The sequence below is a fragment of the Eptatretus burgeri genome, chromosome 2, assembly GCF_056783735.1.
Source record: "Eptatretus burgeri isolate ZD-2024b chromosome 2, Ebu_testis_v1, whole genome shotgun sequence".
Lineage (NCBI taxonomy): Eukaryota > Metazoa > Chordata > Myxini > Myxiniformes > Myxinidae > Eptatretus > Eptatretus burgeri.
In genome coordinates, this window is record NC_140962.1 from 17,023,028 (window position 1) to 17,040,820 (window position 17,793).

The 17,793-nt window shown below is 39.7% G+C and overlaps 1 protein-coding gene across 1 annotated transcript in view; it reads right to left on the reverse strand.

Annotated features, from left to right (window-relative positions):
- LOC147031492 (puromycin-sensitive aminopeptidase-like) overlaps window positions 1–17,793 on the reverse strand; it is a 131,403-nt gene that overhangs the window by 89,045 nt on the left and 24,565 nt on the right. Inside the window, exons 7-10 of the mRNA XM_085864090.1 lie at window positions 15,386–15,482; window positions 15,248–15,281; window positions 6,785–6,899; window positions 1,461–1,625 (exon numbers count right to left, since the gene is read on the reverse strand). Of these exons, the coding sequence (XP_085720216.1) occupies window positions 1,461–1,625; window positions 6,785–6,899; window positions 15,248–15,281; window positions 15,386–15,482 (411 nt within the window). The remainder of the gene's footprint in view (window positions 1–1,460; window positions 1,626–6,784; window positions 6,900–15,247; window positions 15,282–15,385; window positions 15,483–17,793) is intronic.

Here is a 17,793-nt window from a genome sequence, read left to right on the forward strand (position 1 = left end):
CTCCGACTGAATATACCTCCAGACACCTGCTTGTCTTTGTGGTGTACCATCACTCAATAATAATTGCTCTTTTATGCAGTATATCTCTATTTTTTCCAACATAGATAAACTCGTAACCATTAATCCAAACTCTCTGCTCTTAATCTGCAGCAATTACCAACATGCTGGCAGGCTGGGTATGAATGTTGCAACAACCAGACATGGCGTTGAAGCCAATGCCAGCTCCTACGACTCTCGAGTCTGACCCAATCAGGCTTGTGCAGAATTTTATACATGACCCTAAGCATGCTGGGATGTTATTTGCTTCATTAATATATCGGCCAAACCTGTGTGGAAGCCATTGCTTGGTGTCCCTCATTTACCCAGATTCCTTTTTTGTCCACTACCTGAACATAATGTCACATCTGCATGTCTTTTCGGGACAGCACATGTGGATGAAATATAAGGAAGAGGTTAATGTGGATATTTGGCTTCTAACCATCAAAATGTGAAAACTTTAGAGGGGGGCTCGCCACATTATAATATCCGCATTTAGATATCGGGCCATATAGGGCCGACCGACTCGCCACACACGACATTAATCTATTTTCCACCTTTCTCAACCTCCCATTTACCATGAGTCATGTCCCATGGTTTTGCATCACCCAAGAGACGAACAAACTGCTCCATAAATGTGGAGTGTTACGAGCCACAGAGCAATATTCGGCCAGGTGAGGTGTGACTCACTCGAGCCCTTCGGAAGAGTGTGGGGAGCACCAGGGGGGTTGCCTCAGTAAAACTGAGTTCCTAAAGTGGGAGGGGTTTTCACATCTCAGATGCAGTGGGAGTTCGGCTCAAGTCCAAGTTCAGTGAACATGAGACCAGTTGAGAGTTATGATTGAAGAGATCAATTATTTTCACAAGTTCCACTCATCTCAACCTCAGTGATGATACACCAATGATGCACCAAGCAACACTGTGCATTACGATTTATTGCAACCTGTTATATTTTATGGAAATTATTTCCATTTTCTTATTAAATAGTTTAAAGTATGTGATCCTACCATCTTCGTATTTGCTGTCTCTGCAGGAAGACGCGCAACTGTAGCTGTCCATCATATAGTTCTGGCACGAGGAATTAGCTTGATCTGATATCTAACACATACAACATTAAAAATCAGGCCAATTGCCACTTGGTGATCTTGGGCCAAGTATGCCCAGCGCGACCTTGATCCATTCAAGTGTCAAGACCCGGTTACGTTGCCGTACTAGTATAAAATAATTTCGAAATTCGCTTTGTTAAATATAAAATGCCTGAACTCACCCATATTAAACCTATGTGGCAGACATTGAATACTCACCCATGTTAACCTATAAATCCACTCACCACCAACTCAAAAATGCAATCCTTCACAAGTTTATCTATGTCTTCCTGGTCTCTGAAACATAAAAACTGGTCACTCTCTGAACTACGAACGTACCTCGACAGGATGACTGTTTTCCAAGCCATCTGAATCGAGGGCACGGCTGTGATCTTTGGCAACGAACTGGGTCCAGATGTGAAAGTCTTGAAAGCAGTGATCAACACACAAGTACTCTATCCAGGTGGCAAAGCCTTCGTTAAGCCAAAGGTGTGTCCACCATTCCTGCAGTCAAGAAATGTCAAAAGGTGGACACATTAAAATGCTCATATTAGAAAGCATCATTGTTCATTAACCCCATGCATTTAACACAATTCATGCACACAACTGCTTACATGAGTCTTAGACGGTAAAAAAAGAAATCTTACATAATTTAGTATATTAATCAAAGACCCATATTCTTTACAGACATATGACTATTAACGAAATTATAAGATTCCAGGTGAAGCCAATTGGGTAATTGGCACAACGTCACAGAAGTGAGTTGAATTGTAGTGCAGTATTTGATTTCAGCTCTTTTTGCGAAGTCTTATTGGATGAATCATAACTTTCATCAACTGCGGCAATAAATGTTCCAGCTTACAACTGGATGAGGATATTCGACTGAAGGTGCAGGAATTTGGAATTTAGTCAGGGTGCAAGTGACAACTCACCTACTCTTCACAAAATAAAGTGTGGGATCTTTAACAACTCAATGACCAATGCTGGGTGAGCTCTTTTTTTTTTTTTGTTGTTTTGTTACTGTATCCCATCCATTCTGGCTCCATCTGCTATCTCAGCACAATCCTACTCTGCTCCTCCAGTAAGCCACACCGAGTTATCCTCCCCCAAAACAGTAAAACCTCAAATATTGTGAGTTCCAATATCGAGGGCTTTTTCCAATCGCGGACAACTAATTTTGTTCCAATTTCGTTATCGCAGTACGTATTTAATTTCAGCCAATCGTGGTTTTTAAGCTGAGATGAGTCATTGTTTGCGTCCGCATGTACAGTTACCTCCCATTACGAGCCTTTTTATTTATTGTTTCTCATACGCTGTTAACTATAGTAATCAGACCAGCATATGGGAACGAAGCTAAGTTTAATTAAAACTGGTAAACCAGTAATCCCGGGCTTCAAGGCGTGCCTCCATTTTAACAAATTTCAACACTATCACCCTGTCACATGATATGGGTTTTCCGAGTTAGAAAGTTAGTTCAAGTCTGCAATGGGGTCCAGCTATGGGGTCCCTCATGTTATATCAATGAAGGATTGAAAAGCCCATAGCAATAAATGATAAAGAAAGAAACTTCACATTGGACAAATCGAGGCTGGACAAATTTTCAAGTCCCCAAAAAAGTCCAATAACTCCACATTTGCATATTAATGTAAATGGCGAACTTGAAGAATGTTAAAATATCTTCCAGAATGTGTGGTCACGATATGTCTATCTTCTTTAGTTTTCATTTTACAACATGTCAAAAATGGGTGATTTTAAAATTTGGGGGGCTCTGGGGCCTCACTGGGGTAAAATACAGACATAGTGTAAACATATTTGGAGTCCCCTCTTCAAGGCCTATCAGAATGTGTCATTAAATTTTTTCCACTCATTTGCATATTTAATGAGGCGAATCGGCATCATTTTAATCATATAAATTATGCAACTATTTCGACGAAATTAACAACTTAACATTCCAATGGAACCTCGCAAATGTGTGCAAAAGTTTGAGGCTGTCGTATTATCCCTTCTGGAGAAGAAGATGTTTTTAGGTTTTGGAGAAAATCCAATATGGTCACCATACCACGTGACCTAAGTCATCAAAATTTTCAAAGTATAAACATTAAGTGGAGAGTTATTAAGCTGTTAAGTTTCATTGAATTTCATCAAAGCATTGTTTTCATTTAACGACATTTCAAAAATGGGTGATTTTAAACTTTGGGGGGCTCTGGGGCCTCAATGGGGTCAAGTCCAGACATGGTATGAACATATTTGGAGTCCCCTGTTTATGTCCTATCGAAATCTGTCATTAAATTTTTTCAACTCTCATTTGCATATTTAATGAGGAAAATCGGCATCATTTAAAATCAAATAAATTAAATAACGATTTTGACCAAATTAACAACTTAACATTCCCATGGAATATGGGACATGTGTGCAAAAGCTTGAGGCTGTTGGGTTATCCCTTCTGGAGAAGATGATGTTTTTAGGTTTTGGAGAAAATCCAATATGGTCACCATACCACATGACCTACGTCATCAAAATTTTCAAAGTATCAACATTAAGTGGAGAGTTATTAAGCTGTTAAGTTTCATTGAATTTCATTTAACGACATTTCAAAAATGGGTGATTTTAAACTTTAGGGGGCTCTGGGGCCTCAATGGGGTCAAGTCCAGACATGGTATGAACATATTTGGAGTCCCCTGTTTATGTCCTATCGAAATCTCTCATTAAATTTTTTCAACTCTCATTTGCATATTTAATGAGGAAAATCGGCATCATTTAAAATCAAATAAATTAAATAACGATTTTGACCAAATTAACAACTTAACATTCCCATGGAATATGGGACATGTGTGCAAAAGCTTGAGGCTGTTGGGTTATCCCTTCTGGAGAAGATGATGTTTTTAGGTTTTGGAGAAAATCCAATATGGCCACCATACCACGTGAGCTACGTCATCAAAATTTTCAAAGTATAAACTTCAGGTGGAGAGTTATTAAATGGATAAGTTTCATTGAATTTCATCCAAGCATTGTTTTCATTTTATGACATTTCAAAAATGGGTCATTTTCAACTTTGGGGGGCTCTGGGGCTTCACTGGGGTCAAACACAGACATCGTATAAACATATTGGGAGTCCCCTGTTTATGTCCGATCTAAAGGTGTCATTAAATTTTTTTCAACTCTCATTTGCATATTTTTCATATTTAATGAGGTGAATCGGCATCATTTTAAATTATATAAATTAAATAACGATTTGAACCAAATTAACAACTTAACATTCCCATGGAACTTAGCAAATGTGTGCAAAAGATTGAGGCTGTCAGATTATCCCTTCTGGAGAAGATGTTTTTAGGTTTTGGATAAAATCCAATATGGCCACCATACCACGTGACCTACGTCATCAAATGTTTCATAGTATAAACTTCAGGTGGTGAGTAATTATCCTGTTAAGTTTCGTTCAATTTCATCCAACAGTTTTCCCTCCAGATCCGCCACAAAATCGGTCAGTAGAACATAAAACACCTTTAATAATAATAATAATAATACTAACGAATTCAATAGGGCTTCAGCCATGCTTGAAGCCCTAATAATGAATCGTCATCGAATAGGACATGACATACGGAGATCCAGTAATACGAGATTTCCAAGATAGAGTAGACCACAACAGTGAATAATGGCACCCAAGCTATGTGTGTGTGCACAATTACCTCCCATTACGAGGCTTTTATTGTTTCTCGCACACTGTTAGCTATAGTAATCAGACCAGCATACGGGAATGAAGCTGAATTTAACAATGAATCATCAAACAGGAAATGACATACAGAGATCCCGTAATACTAGATCTACAAGATCGAGTACACACAACATTTAATAATGGCACCCAAACTTTAAACAATGGACAAAATTAATTATGCCAAAAGGCAGAGAAAGGTTACGACATTGTGCCAAAAAAAAAAAAAAAGTTGTTTGATACGTTGGCAAGAAGTGAAAGTGCGGCATCTGTGAGCCGCCATTACGAAATCAATGAAACTGCTGGCAGGAACCCTTGCACGGATATTTGACTCAGGTTTACACACAAAATGCAAATGACTCATTCCAATCTCTTGACCATCATATTGAAAGGATGGAAAAGCACTTGATGTTTGGATTGAGGACCAAATAGAAAAAAAATGCCTTTGAGTGGACTGGTGTATGGGAGAAACCATTGTGGATTTACGAATGTTTCCACAAGGCAACCAAGATCGAAAGCTCCAGTTCAACCATGGCTCATGAAACGAATCGAAGCAAAGAGATTTATTATGGAGCACGTTTTTAACGCCGAATAGACAGGATTATTTAAGAATATGCCATCTCATACCTTCCTGTCCAATCAGGGAAGATCTGCTCTGGGTCAAGGTGGCGAAGCATCATTTTACCCTTCTTATATGTGGCAATGTAGCAGGCGACTTCGTCATGCTCCAGATGATCCAAAAGCCATCACAAGTTCCACATCAACATCTTTCTAACCTCCACCCTCCCCCTTATAGCAGCATCATCTCCAAGTTAAGTCTTGTGTTTTCTACTTCGGGCAGAGTACAGTACGCAATATGTTTATCCTCACCCATCTCACTGTTTTGGAAAAATTAAAAAGATAAAACTCATGTGTTTGTTTAATTTACACTGTATTTATTGTATTAACATGTTTATTTCAATGTTAATAATATATATCTATTTACATGTTTATTTCAATTCTGATATATTTATTTCTTGCTGCCGTCGATCTTCCTCAATATTTTCACGAAGTCCAGGAACCCCCTCTGCACTGCCCCTAACTCCCCCACTCTTCCAATTGACCATTGGTTTCCATGATTGCGGTTTTAACTAGAGGCATTTTCCAGGAAATACCCGCACAATATTGGAGGATTTACTGTACTTTAAATATACCTGCTTGCAACAGTTATAGGCACACTGGCTCAGTTTTGAAGCATTCCCTTATTTATTTATTTTTAGTTCAAGCATAATTATTTGAAAATCAAGCAACACATTTCATCTTTGTTTGCAATCACCACAACCACTGTTATTCCTCTAAAGAGTGGAAAACAACACACTGATTACAAAGGGCCGACACCTTTGTCGTTGTTAAAGGATATAAATTTCCTGTACCTTTTAACTATCCTATGAAGTTTAATTGCAGGTTATGCAATCATCGGTGTCAAAAAATGAAAAAGCTACAAGGAAGCATTACCCTGGGATAATGTTTTGCAGAGATGAAAAACTATGGAATAAAATTCTGGGAATTTATTGGATTTACAAACATACATTTGATTATTCTTATACAGTACTTCAAAAGAAAGCACTAATGATGTCACACTTGCCATATGTGGTGCAAATGTTAACATTTTTCCAGTATGGAACTAATGAATGTGAAATCAACTTTTGTTTGAAACATTAAAAATACCAAACCTGTATTCAAAAATGATTCACTGCAAAACAGCTTTTCATAGTCTTATGACAAATCAAAGTTTGTGTCTATTCCACTAATAAATCTTAATATGTATTTTAATCAGCTAATGCCCAAGAATGTGATGCAAAATGTATGCAGTGGTGATCAATATGGAATAATCATAATTTTCACGCCAGATGCTGCAGTCCAGATAGGGTCCATGTACCTCGAGTGAAGAACCCAAACAAGGAATGATTCTCACCATAGTAACGAGGTTCCCAAACCATTGGTGAGCGAGTTCATGGCCGACAACCAATGCAACACTTTGCCGTGCCTCTGAAGATGAGCTCTTGGGGTCCACCAGCAAGGCAAGTTCTCTGAATTAACAACAAAAAAAATAAAACAGAGCAGGATTAGGATCAGGAATAGCAGTCAAGAATCTGGACAAAGGCAAGATGGAGGAAAAAAAATGAAACAAATGCACAAACATTGTGAACTAGAGGCTGGGGAAAATCTATACTAATAAATGTCAGTGTGTATGGCTGTGGGTCTGTGTGTCTCCTCCATAACTCCAAAACCATGAAACCTAGCAGCCTGAAACTTTGCATGCATACTAAGGGAACTCCAAGGAAGTGCAGGAGTGAAATTGGGTGTTTGGGTTCATTAAAACACACCTTTTGAAGATTATTAACGGCCTTATTTAATTATATCCTTCATCAGGTGATCCTCTGCCACCTCGCTCTCTGGGGTCTTAAGGCATTTCCTGGGTTAATTCGCTGGAGTCTGAAGCCACCATGTGGTTTGGCCTGATCAACCATACCTTGACTTGGAACAGGCCGCAACGATTTCTTAATGGTTAAGCGATCAAAATGTTGCAGTTTTTTTCCCCCCCACTTTCCTTACTGATATTATCGAATGCCTGATCTTCATACCTACAAATAGCTGAATTTATAATGGTTGAGTTATTAACGTTTAAGTTTGGGTCTTATTGACGGCATCACGTGTCGGACCTCGGACAGATACAAGGCCAGACCGGTTTTCTTCTAATAAAGATGTCAAATTTTTTCTTTTTTTAAAGGAAGTTATGCATTTCACCACATGCTTGATGTTATAAGTTGTTAGAGTGTATAAGAATTACACATGGATGCTTTAAACATTGCGTTTTATGACGTGGGAAAGGATTTTCTCTTGAGAATATACTGTCGCTGGTTTTTGCTTCGAGTGGCCTGGCATTTCTTTGAACTTCAATACAATTTGTGTTTTCACTTTTTACAGTCGCTAAGGTAGCTTAACACTCGAATGCAGCAAACTTGTGAAAATCAGGTGTTTTTCTGCGTTTTAACAACGTATTGCAGATTTATATATAAAGCAGCGTGAGCTGCGGAGCTTCCATATGGCTTCATGACCGTCTTAAGTTTCATTTGATTTCTGTTTTCACTTTTGGTATTTGCTAATGGAGTTTGACTCGACTAAAACAATTTCCCTGACTATCCGATGAAATTTTACTAATTTAGATGGTATAGAGATTTCGTTTAGGGAATTTGAGGCTTCTCAAATGTTCCAGACAGTCTCATGGCCTTGCTTAACTCCGATTTCATTTCTATTTCCCCTTTTTTATCGTTGCTGACAGATTCAGACTTAACTGCAGCAAATTGTGTGAAAGTCTGACCAGAAACACCTTTTTCATAAGGTAAATGCATTAAATTTCAAATAACCAAGAAGGACTTTAAAGGGATACGTGACTTCATGCATTCACTGCTTGACCTCACACCCTGTCTGGAATAGGGACTGCTTATCCACAGCATCTGCCAGATCTGTGTATATTTTCGGAGGTTTTGTGAGGTGCTCTACAGTAAATCGAAGCAAATCTGGTGAAAAACGGACGTTTTAAAATAAAGTTATAATGTTTGCACGGACGGCGGACCAATGTACCACATGATGTGCGCACAGATGAGCAGGCAATATGGTGGATTATCTGCAATGTTTATTTCACAGGCGATTAAACTTGGCAATGTCTCCAGGGTTGTTCTACGTTAAACAGAAACTCTTTGGTGGATAAAGTCATTATTTGAACGAAGTTATTTCATTTCTTTAACTGCTGTGGGCACGGTGAAGACTGGCTTTAAAGTAAAAGGGATCCTATATGGTATGCAGCCACAGCCTGGCCAGCCGTTCCTCATCAACCATTTCATTGGAGTGATTGCTTGAGTGTTTAAGCCACTTGCCTAGCGGCCTACAGTCGATAGCGGTACAGTTCATGTCTCGATCGGGATGTACAGTCGGCAGTTGCTATTAGGAAGAGGTACATGATTTTCTTTGTGAGTTTCAAAGCAAAATATATTTGATAACACCAGATTTCCGAGCTATTTGTCATATTAATGTATTTTCGAAATTACAGAGCCAATTTTTCTTTTCCACCCGTCACATGATGATTTATGCACCTCTATCTCCCTGAAACATCTACAATGCAACGTTGATTTAATAATTTGTTTTTTGGAATTCCCCCAAAGCAAGGGTGAAAGCTACTCAAGGTTTTTGGGTTGTATACAGCATGTACTGTAGTCGGTAATCACACAGTCTCCAAACTGCTGATATCGGCGAAGAACTAATGGTGTGTGTGTGTGTGTGTGTGTGTGTGTGTGTGTGTGTGTGTGTGTGTGTGTGTGTGTGTGTGTGTGTGTGTGTGTGTGTGTGTGTGTGTGTGTGTGTTTCATAAATCATAACATTTTCGCTCTGCTAACTCACGTCCCCCCCCCCCACCCATCCGTCTCCGTTTGATTTTTTTTTTTCATGATTCTGTATATTCATTCCAATTCTTGCTTTCTCTTCTCTTTTTTTCTTTTACTCTCTATTCTGCTCTTTCTTCATCTATCTCTCTAAGGAGAAGTGAATTCTTGCAGAAAATTTTCTGTAAGGCTCACTTGGCTGTGCCGGATGGGTTTGAGGGTAGTGGAGAAGCAGCTGAAACCCGAATTATATCCAGGTTCCTCCTGATGACTCCATCTTTCCGCTTTACTTCTTCGTCTTCCATTTCATTATGTTTGTACCATATCCTGATGCTGTGTGGACTGTGCTTCCCTGCTGATGGACCTCTGGTAGCTTGTACATGTTGCTGCATTTTATCCTGGGGAGTAACTGCTGAAATCTATCTGTCTGGGTTCTTCCCAACATCTTTTTTTTTTCATCATAATTCTTGCTTTCTCTTCTCTTTTACTCTTTATTCCACTCTTTCTTTATCTATCTCCCTCTCAGAAGAAGTGAATTCTTGCAGAAATTTTCTGTAAGACTCACTTGGCTGTACCTGGATGGGTTAGAGGGTAGTGGAATAGAGGCTGAAACCAGAATCCTATCCAGGTTCCGCCTGATGACTCCATCTTTCCTCTTTACTTCTTCGGGTTCCATTTCAGTCTGGATCCGTCCCATCCTTGCTCCGCCCTGCCTAATACAGAGCAGCAACCTCACACACATATCTATACATCTCTATCTCTCTCCCCCCCCCCCCTCACTCGCCTCCGGGTAGCTCTTCTCTCCAGACGTATCTGGGCAGCGTTTATGTCTGGGTAGCATTTATCTCCATACTTGTCCGGCCGATGTTTGGCTCCAAACAGGAGTTTATTTCCAGATGGTATTCATCAGCCCAGACTGCATTTATATCCGGACATGTCTGGGCGGTATTTATAGTTTGACCAGTAGAAAATGGATTTCAGACATTATTGTGCTCCCATCTTCACTGTTATTCTATGCAGAAGCATTTTGACGAGACAGTATGAATCATAATTAACACTCCACTGCACGTCTGTCTTCCCTTCCCTCTCCCCACCCCTCCTTCTTCCTCTTCATATCTATCTCGATCTCGATCTCTCTCTCCCGTCTCCGCCCCCGCCCCCCCTCAACTCACTCCAGCAAAGCGACGGGTGGTATTTGCTAGTAGGGAATAAATGGGAGCAGAACAGTAGGATTGAGGAGGAATCAGATAAAGGCAGTGGGTCTAAGTAATCAACATCGTTGGCAGAGACAAATGGCATGAGCACTGTTTTTGGTATAGCTGTCTGAATACTTTGAGGAGATGATGAGAGAGGAGATGAAAGAGATGAATGTTCAGAAATAAATTCCAAGATGCTTACTTCACATAGAGGTAGTTCAACAGTCAAAGTCAACAAAGAAAGTATTACAAAAAGGAAATAACAAATCCAATATTATAAACATTTTACATTGGCCTATAATCACAAAAGGTAGTTATTGAAGAGGACTATACATAAACAGGAAGTGTCAAAACAGGGAGCACATTCTGGGACCACAAACAACCTGAAGAACCAACAGCTTGGCCGAACTCTCAAAATAGTCTCCTTCCTCCAAATTATGGTGGTACCATATCAAATCCATCTCTCGCATTTGCTTCTCTTCCAACTCCTCCCTCACTTCGAATAGCATGACTGCAGACTCTGCCCAAGATAAGGCAGAATGTTTAAACTCCGTCTTTGCCTCAAAATCTTGCATACCCAACCCATCGCATTTTGTCCCCATCTTACCCTGACAGACCCACCGCATATTGGACTTTGTTTCCTTTTCACCCAAGAAGATAAAGTTCAGTCCAACCTTCCCACTGCTTTGGTGATGAGCCCAGATAGCATTAGTGCCCATGTTCTAAAATCATGCTTTGCAGTTCTTGCTTCCGCTCTATCCGTCCTATTTAGTTTGTCCTCTTCCTTTTTTGGCCACCTTCTCTCTGCAGGAAAGTCATATAATCTACCATGTCTAAAACAATGGTGCAAAAACTGTCCCTTCCAACTATATGCCAGGGAGCATGCTTCCAATTACAAGCAAAGTCATGGAATTTATCATTGCTTCCGATATCAAGTCTTGCCAGTTTTCAAACAACATGATCTCTGAACATCAGTTGCGATTTCCCCCTCAACTCTGAACACGCTTTTGCTCCTCTCTCAGCAATGGTTGGAGGCCCTTAATCTCAAACAAGAGGTTACGACAGTCTCATGGACATATCTCGGGCAATCTACCCAGTCTGGCATCCCACTATGCTTATCAAGCTTTCTGAAAGTGGCACAGAAGGCCACCGTCATTCCTCAATTTGACTTCCTCCACTCATGCAGTCAACGTGGTGTCATCAATGGAACCCCATTGTCCTTTCTTCCAGTGGAAGCTGGAGTTCCGCAAGACTGGTTTGGGCCCGGTCTTGTTGCTCAATTTGTACAATTGGCCTCTCCCATGTTCTGGAAACTCTCCATTTTTAAAATAAGAGTCCACATCGTGTCGTACATTACCACATCTCTCAACGAGGCAGGCGTGTGCGTGCGTGCGTGCGTATCATAATGCCTGGTGTTGGCGCAGTGGTTAAGGCAGCGGTTTGGGATCCAAAAGGTCCTGAGTTCAAGCCCCGTTGGGCCACTGAATTAATACACCAGGGGGTTGACTCAGCCTGTCATCCTTCTGAGGTCGGCGAAGTGAGTACCAGTATACTGGGCCGGTGTATACCCCGGTTAAAATAGGTGTACCATATCCCTGTGTCGTAAGAGGCGACCAGGGTTGCGTCAGGAAGGGCATCCAGCGTAAAACATGTGCCAAATCACTATGCGGATCATACGGATGATCCGCTGTGGCGACCCCTAACGGGAGCAGCCGAAAGAAGAAGATATATATATATATATATATATATATATATATATATATATATATATATATATATATATATATATATACAAACAGTCAGATTAACGGTTCATAAAATGTGACCTGCTTCGACATTCGTGGCCCTGTGCTTCATGTATTTGCAGGATTTTTGATTTTCCCTCATGAATAACAAACCACCGGGTACCGATCACCCTTTTCCCCAATGAATTCAGGGGTGTATCCTCCACGAATGACAGGGTATATATATATATATATATATATATATATATATATATATATATATATATATATATATATATATATATATATATATATATATATATATATATATATATATATATATATATATATATATATATATATATATATATATATATATATATATATATATATACAGTGCCTTCAGAAAGTCACATTTTCACCCCTTGACTTTTGTCACGTTTTGTTGTTCCAGCCTGAATTTAAAGTGGACTAAATTCAATTGTTTTTGTCACCGATCTACACAATATACCCCATAATGATAAAGTGAAAACATGTTTTAGAAATTTTTACAAATTAATTAAAAATGAAAAGCTGAAATGTCTTGCGTCAATAAGTATTCAACCCCTTTGCTATGACACTGCAAATTTTGCTCGGGTGCATCCAATTTCCTTTGATCATCCATGAAATGTCTCTACAACTTGATTGGAGTCCACCTGTGGCTCATTCAATTGATTGGACACGATTTAGAAAGAAACACTCCTTTCTGTATAAGGTCTCACGGTTAACAGTGTATGTTGGAGGAAATATTCTCCCACGACGTCCAAGGAACTGTCTGGATAACTCAAAGATAGAACTGTGAGGAAGCATAGATCTGGGGAAGGGTATAAAATAATTTCTAGAGCACTCAAAGTTCCCAAGATCACAGAGAGCTCCATCAATAGGGAATGGAAAGAATATGGAACTACCCAGACTCTTCATGGAGCTCATGGACCCAAAGACCACTCTGAAAGAACTACAGAGTTCCTTGGCCGAGATGGGAGAACCTAACGGAAGGACAACAGTCTCTGTTGCACTTCACAAATCGAGGTTTTCTGGGAGATTGGCCAGACGGAAGCCACTCCTGAGTAAAAGGCACATGACAGCATTCCTGGAGTTTGCAAAAAGGCATGTGAGAGACAGAGCATAAGGCAAAAGATTCTGTTTTCTGATGAGATGAAAATTGAACTCTTTGGATTGAACGCAAAGCACTACATCTGGCACAAACCGTGCACAACTCATCACCCATCTAACACCATCCCTACCGTGAAGCATGGTGGTGACACCATCATGTTATGGGGATGCTTTTCAGCAACAGGGACTGGGAGACTTGCAAGGAGAGAGGGAACAATGAATGGAGCCAAATACAGGCAAATTCTTGAGGAGAACCTGCTTCAGAGTGCAAAAGACCTTAGAAAGCGGTGAAGATTTACATTCCAACAGGACAATGACCCCAAGCATACAGCCAAAGCAGCACTAGAATGACTTCAAAACAACAATGTGAAAGTCCTTGAGTGGCCCAGCCAAAGCCCAGACTTGAATCCCATTGAGAATCTGTAGAATGACTTGAAGATTGCTGTTCACTGGCACTCCCCATCCAACTTGACAGCACTTGAGCAAATGTGCAAGAAAGAATAGGAGAAAAATCCCAAAATCCAGATGTGCAAAGCTGATACAGAGATACACAAGAAGACTCGAAGCTGAAGTCACTGCCAAAGGCGCTTCGACAAAGTATTGAGTCGGGGGTTGAAAGTTATTGATGCAATACATTTCCGCTTTTCATTTTTAATTGATTTGTAAAAAATTCTAAAAACATGTTTTCAATGTCATCATGGGGTATTTTGAATCGATTATTGAAAAAAAAAATCCTAATTTAATCCATTTTAAATTCAGCCTGTACACAACAAAATGTGACAAAAGCCAAGGGGTGTGAATACTTTCTGAATGCACTGTATATATCTATTATTAGACACTGGTCTGAGAAATGGAACATGTCCTTCAATCCTGGGGGAAATCATATAATCTCACCCTCTCACTCCAATGAATAGTCAAATAACCCCACCATCTATTTCCTTGGTTATCCACTGGAAAAGTTTGTCTCTTGAACATATAGGCCTCACAATCAACCCTGCCCTTTGCTGAGCCACCACATAGCAAAGCTAGCTTCCTAAGTCATCCACAAACTGGGCATCCAAGACTGTCCTTGAAAAATCAGAGCTATGATACAATGAAATGCCAACTGAGATGGGCGAGACAAGGCCTTTGTCTATAGTTCATTGGAGTACTATTCTCGCATTTGAGCTGCCGCCCCAGCAATCACATCCATTGCTCATGCAATCTGTGGAATCTAAAGCTCTCAGCTTTATTCAAATCTTCCATGGTGAGGTCGAGACACAAAAGGTGTTGCTTTCATCACAGGCAGGTCTGTGTCCTCTTTTTTTTTTGTTTTCTTCTTCACATGCCTCTCACCTGGTCAATTCCCTCCAATCTCTGACCCTCTAAAGCTCCTTTGGGAGACACACATTGTGCAAGTAATCCCATATTGGCTAAAGTCCCAAAAGCTAGGCTTTCCACCCACCTCTACTCATTTGTGAAACTGCCTTCCAGAGATGGTTAAATCGCCTCGAGGGCTTCCAGCAAGTGGTGCACTCCATTTTATGTCATCCCACCATCTCTACCCATGATCATTTATACCCCCCAATCACCCCACTGGAACTATACAACCCCCTTACTTGCATGGTACAGTTTCCTTCCCTCTTCTTGCTTGTGTCCAAGAGTTGCCTCACTGCCCTACTGTACATCAGTTATTATCCTCAGTCACCTTGCTGTAACACGAAACTCTATGTTGTAGAAATAAAACAAAAATAAAAAGCCATAACATAAGCAGATAATACTGAAAGAGGATTAAAACAGAAAATAAGACAACACCATTGTTGAAAGGCCAGGTTAACTGTCAGAAATGTTATCACCCCCACTTACAGGAGCTTAAAAAAAAAATTCACGTTGAGTAGAACTTTCACAATAATTTCATGGTGATTAGCATAACCCATGCACAACTCACCTGTAAGTCACAAGTCCCCAGTTCTCCATAGCACCTACAAAAAGATGTGCAAACAAAAATCAGCCAAGGTTGAAGCATGTGTGAGCTTTTGCGGATACTTGGTAATGCAATTCTGGTAGCTCTGGGAAGATCACTCACCCACAGAGAAATCAGCGATGGCTATCAAGTCAATCTTGGGCAATGGGTAGGGTACATCAAAGTACTGTGTATAAAATGGGATTGTCTTTATGGCAACCTAAGGTGGGAAAAGGTAGAGAAAAGCTAGTACGTTTCGGTGTGACTCGTTTAGAGTCAGGGTTACCTGAAACATAACTGCAGCCTGGTTTCAACTTTATGAGAAACAATATGTATAGTTATCAGTTGGAAAGAAAAAGTGCTGCTAAGCTTTGCATTTATATTTTGTAGATCTAAGGCTTACTGTACAATGGAGCTTGTACCATAAATAACAGCAGGACAAAGACATGAGTACACTGACATGAATTCCAAAGACAACTAGAACAGTACTCGGTGGAGCGCATACCTCCAACAGGCTGAATAGCTTACATTTTGTATCCCAACGATAGGCCAGATCTGCATCCGAACCTTAACCAAAAGCTAATCGCCTTCTTTTTGTCACTTAACCAACTCATCCACCAAAATCTGTCATATTAAACCCATGCACAATTATTTGAAATATCATGCTATACATCGTTTTTCAGTCTCTCTCAATGGTGAAGAATCATTGAAAAATTACAGTATCTGGATCCTCACGAAAATCTAATCAGTTGGTCCTCGTCACACATCCAACCTGTCCACCAAGTTTCATACAAATCCGTCCATAACCTTGAGATATTCTGCTCAAAGTCAGACAGGCAAACAACCAAACAAGAAAGGTGTCGTGCAGATGCTCATGAAATACAAATGAAAAATAGTTGCCCTGGAAACAGCAATTTGGAAAATTTGACCTATCAAGTGTTTTACATGATGGAATGTGCATCACAAATTTGGTTGATACATTTTCTAATTGCCTCCTAATCGATGATCTACATGTTTTAGATGGTATTGACCTTGACCTTTGACTTTTGACCAATTTTATATACATATACAGTACAACACATACAAATAAGCTGTGCAAGTTTCAATCTGACATCTTGAAGAATTCCTGAGGTTCGGCAATAATAAAATCACAAAAATATCCCATTTGATTATGATGGGGTGAAATTGTTGTCATGGACACCATTTACTCCTTTCCACGTGGTACTTTTCTCTATATCACTAACCAAGATAAATAGAACCTGAATTTTTTTTCTATTTTGCACCCTCTAAGCTTGGGACTGAAGTGGTTTATGAATTGGGGGGGGGGGGGGTCTTTTGATTATGATTGGTGAACCTCAAGTGTTGTTGCAGAAGGCCTTCAGACAGAAGGATAGGAGGAGGATATGGGAGGAGATTGGTGTGCAGATGAGCTTGACGGGGAGATTGGTGAAATGCTGGCTGAGATGGGCTATAGATACTTGGTGCGGATGGGGGAAGAGAATGGCAAAGACAGCGGGATAGGTTGAGGGAGCTCGGTATGAGGAAAAGAGGTTGACCATGGTTGAGATGGAGGATCGTGTGAGGGAGAAGATCAGTAAGGAGGGTGTGGTTTGAGAGCAGAGAGAGTTGGCTGAGGACAGAGTGAAGTGGAGGAGTATCACGGTCAAGGCAGAAGCTAAAGGGTCTGAAAGGGTCTAAAGGTTATTAGGAATTTCTGGAGGTCTTACAAAGTCTTAGGGTTATAAATGGTCTTCAGGGTCGTAGGGGTCTTTGTGGTCATAAGGGTTGAAAGGGTGTAAATGTTTAAAGAGTCTTAAAGGTTTAAAATGGTCTCAAGGGGTCTAAATGGTCTAAGAGGTGTAAGGGCTCTAAATGTCTACATGTCTGAAAGATGTTCTAATAGTCTGTAATTAATAGATAATCAATTGACGTAGTCAAGGTCCAATAAGAAGTAATTAATAGAAGTACTCACGGTCCAACCAGCATGTAATTAAAAGATATACTCACAGGGGTCAATCAAGATTTCACCTCAACGATGGTTCACCATCCACCCATGTTTTTCAGTTATATATATATATATATATATATATATATATATATATATATATATATATATATATATATATATATATATATATATATATATATATATATATATATATATACATATATATATATACATCATGTGAATCAGTTGAAAATTAAGAATTTGTGACCTTGACCTATTGACCTCAAAAACAATGCCCTTCCAACCTGTCACGACCTCTACCAGGTGATGAAGTTTTGTGAAGATTGGAGTAAAAAAAAAAATATATGACCTGTAGGCGATTGACATTCAGACTAAACAAACCAATTTACTTGCGAATATTCAATTTCACAAGTAACGAACAAACATACAGACAGACAAACAGGGGTGAAAACATAACATCGGTCCACGTTCAGTAACAGAGGTAAAACAGACATTATAATGCAAAGGAATTTAAAGGGGAACCAAAACACAAAAAAAAATTCCTGAAAACCATTGAGAATCA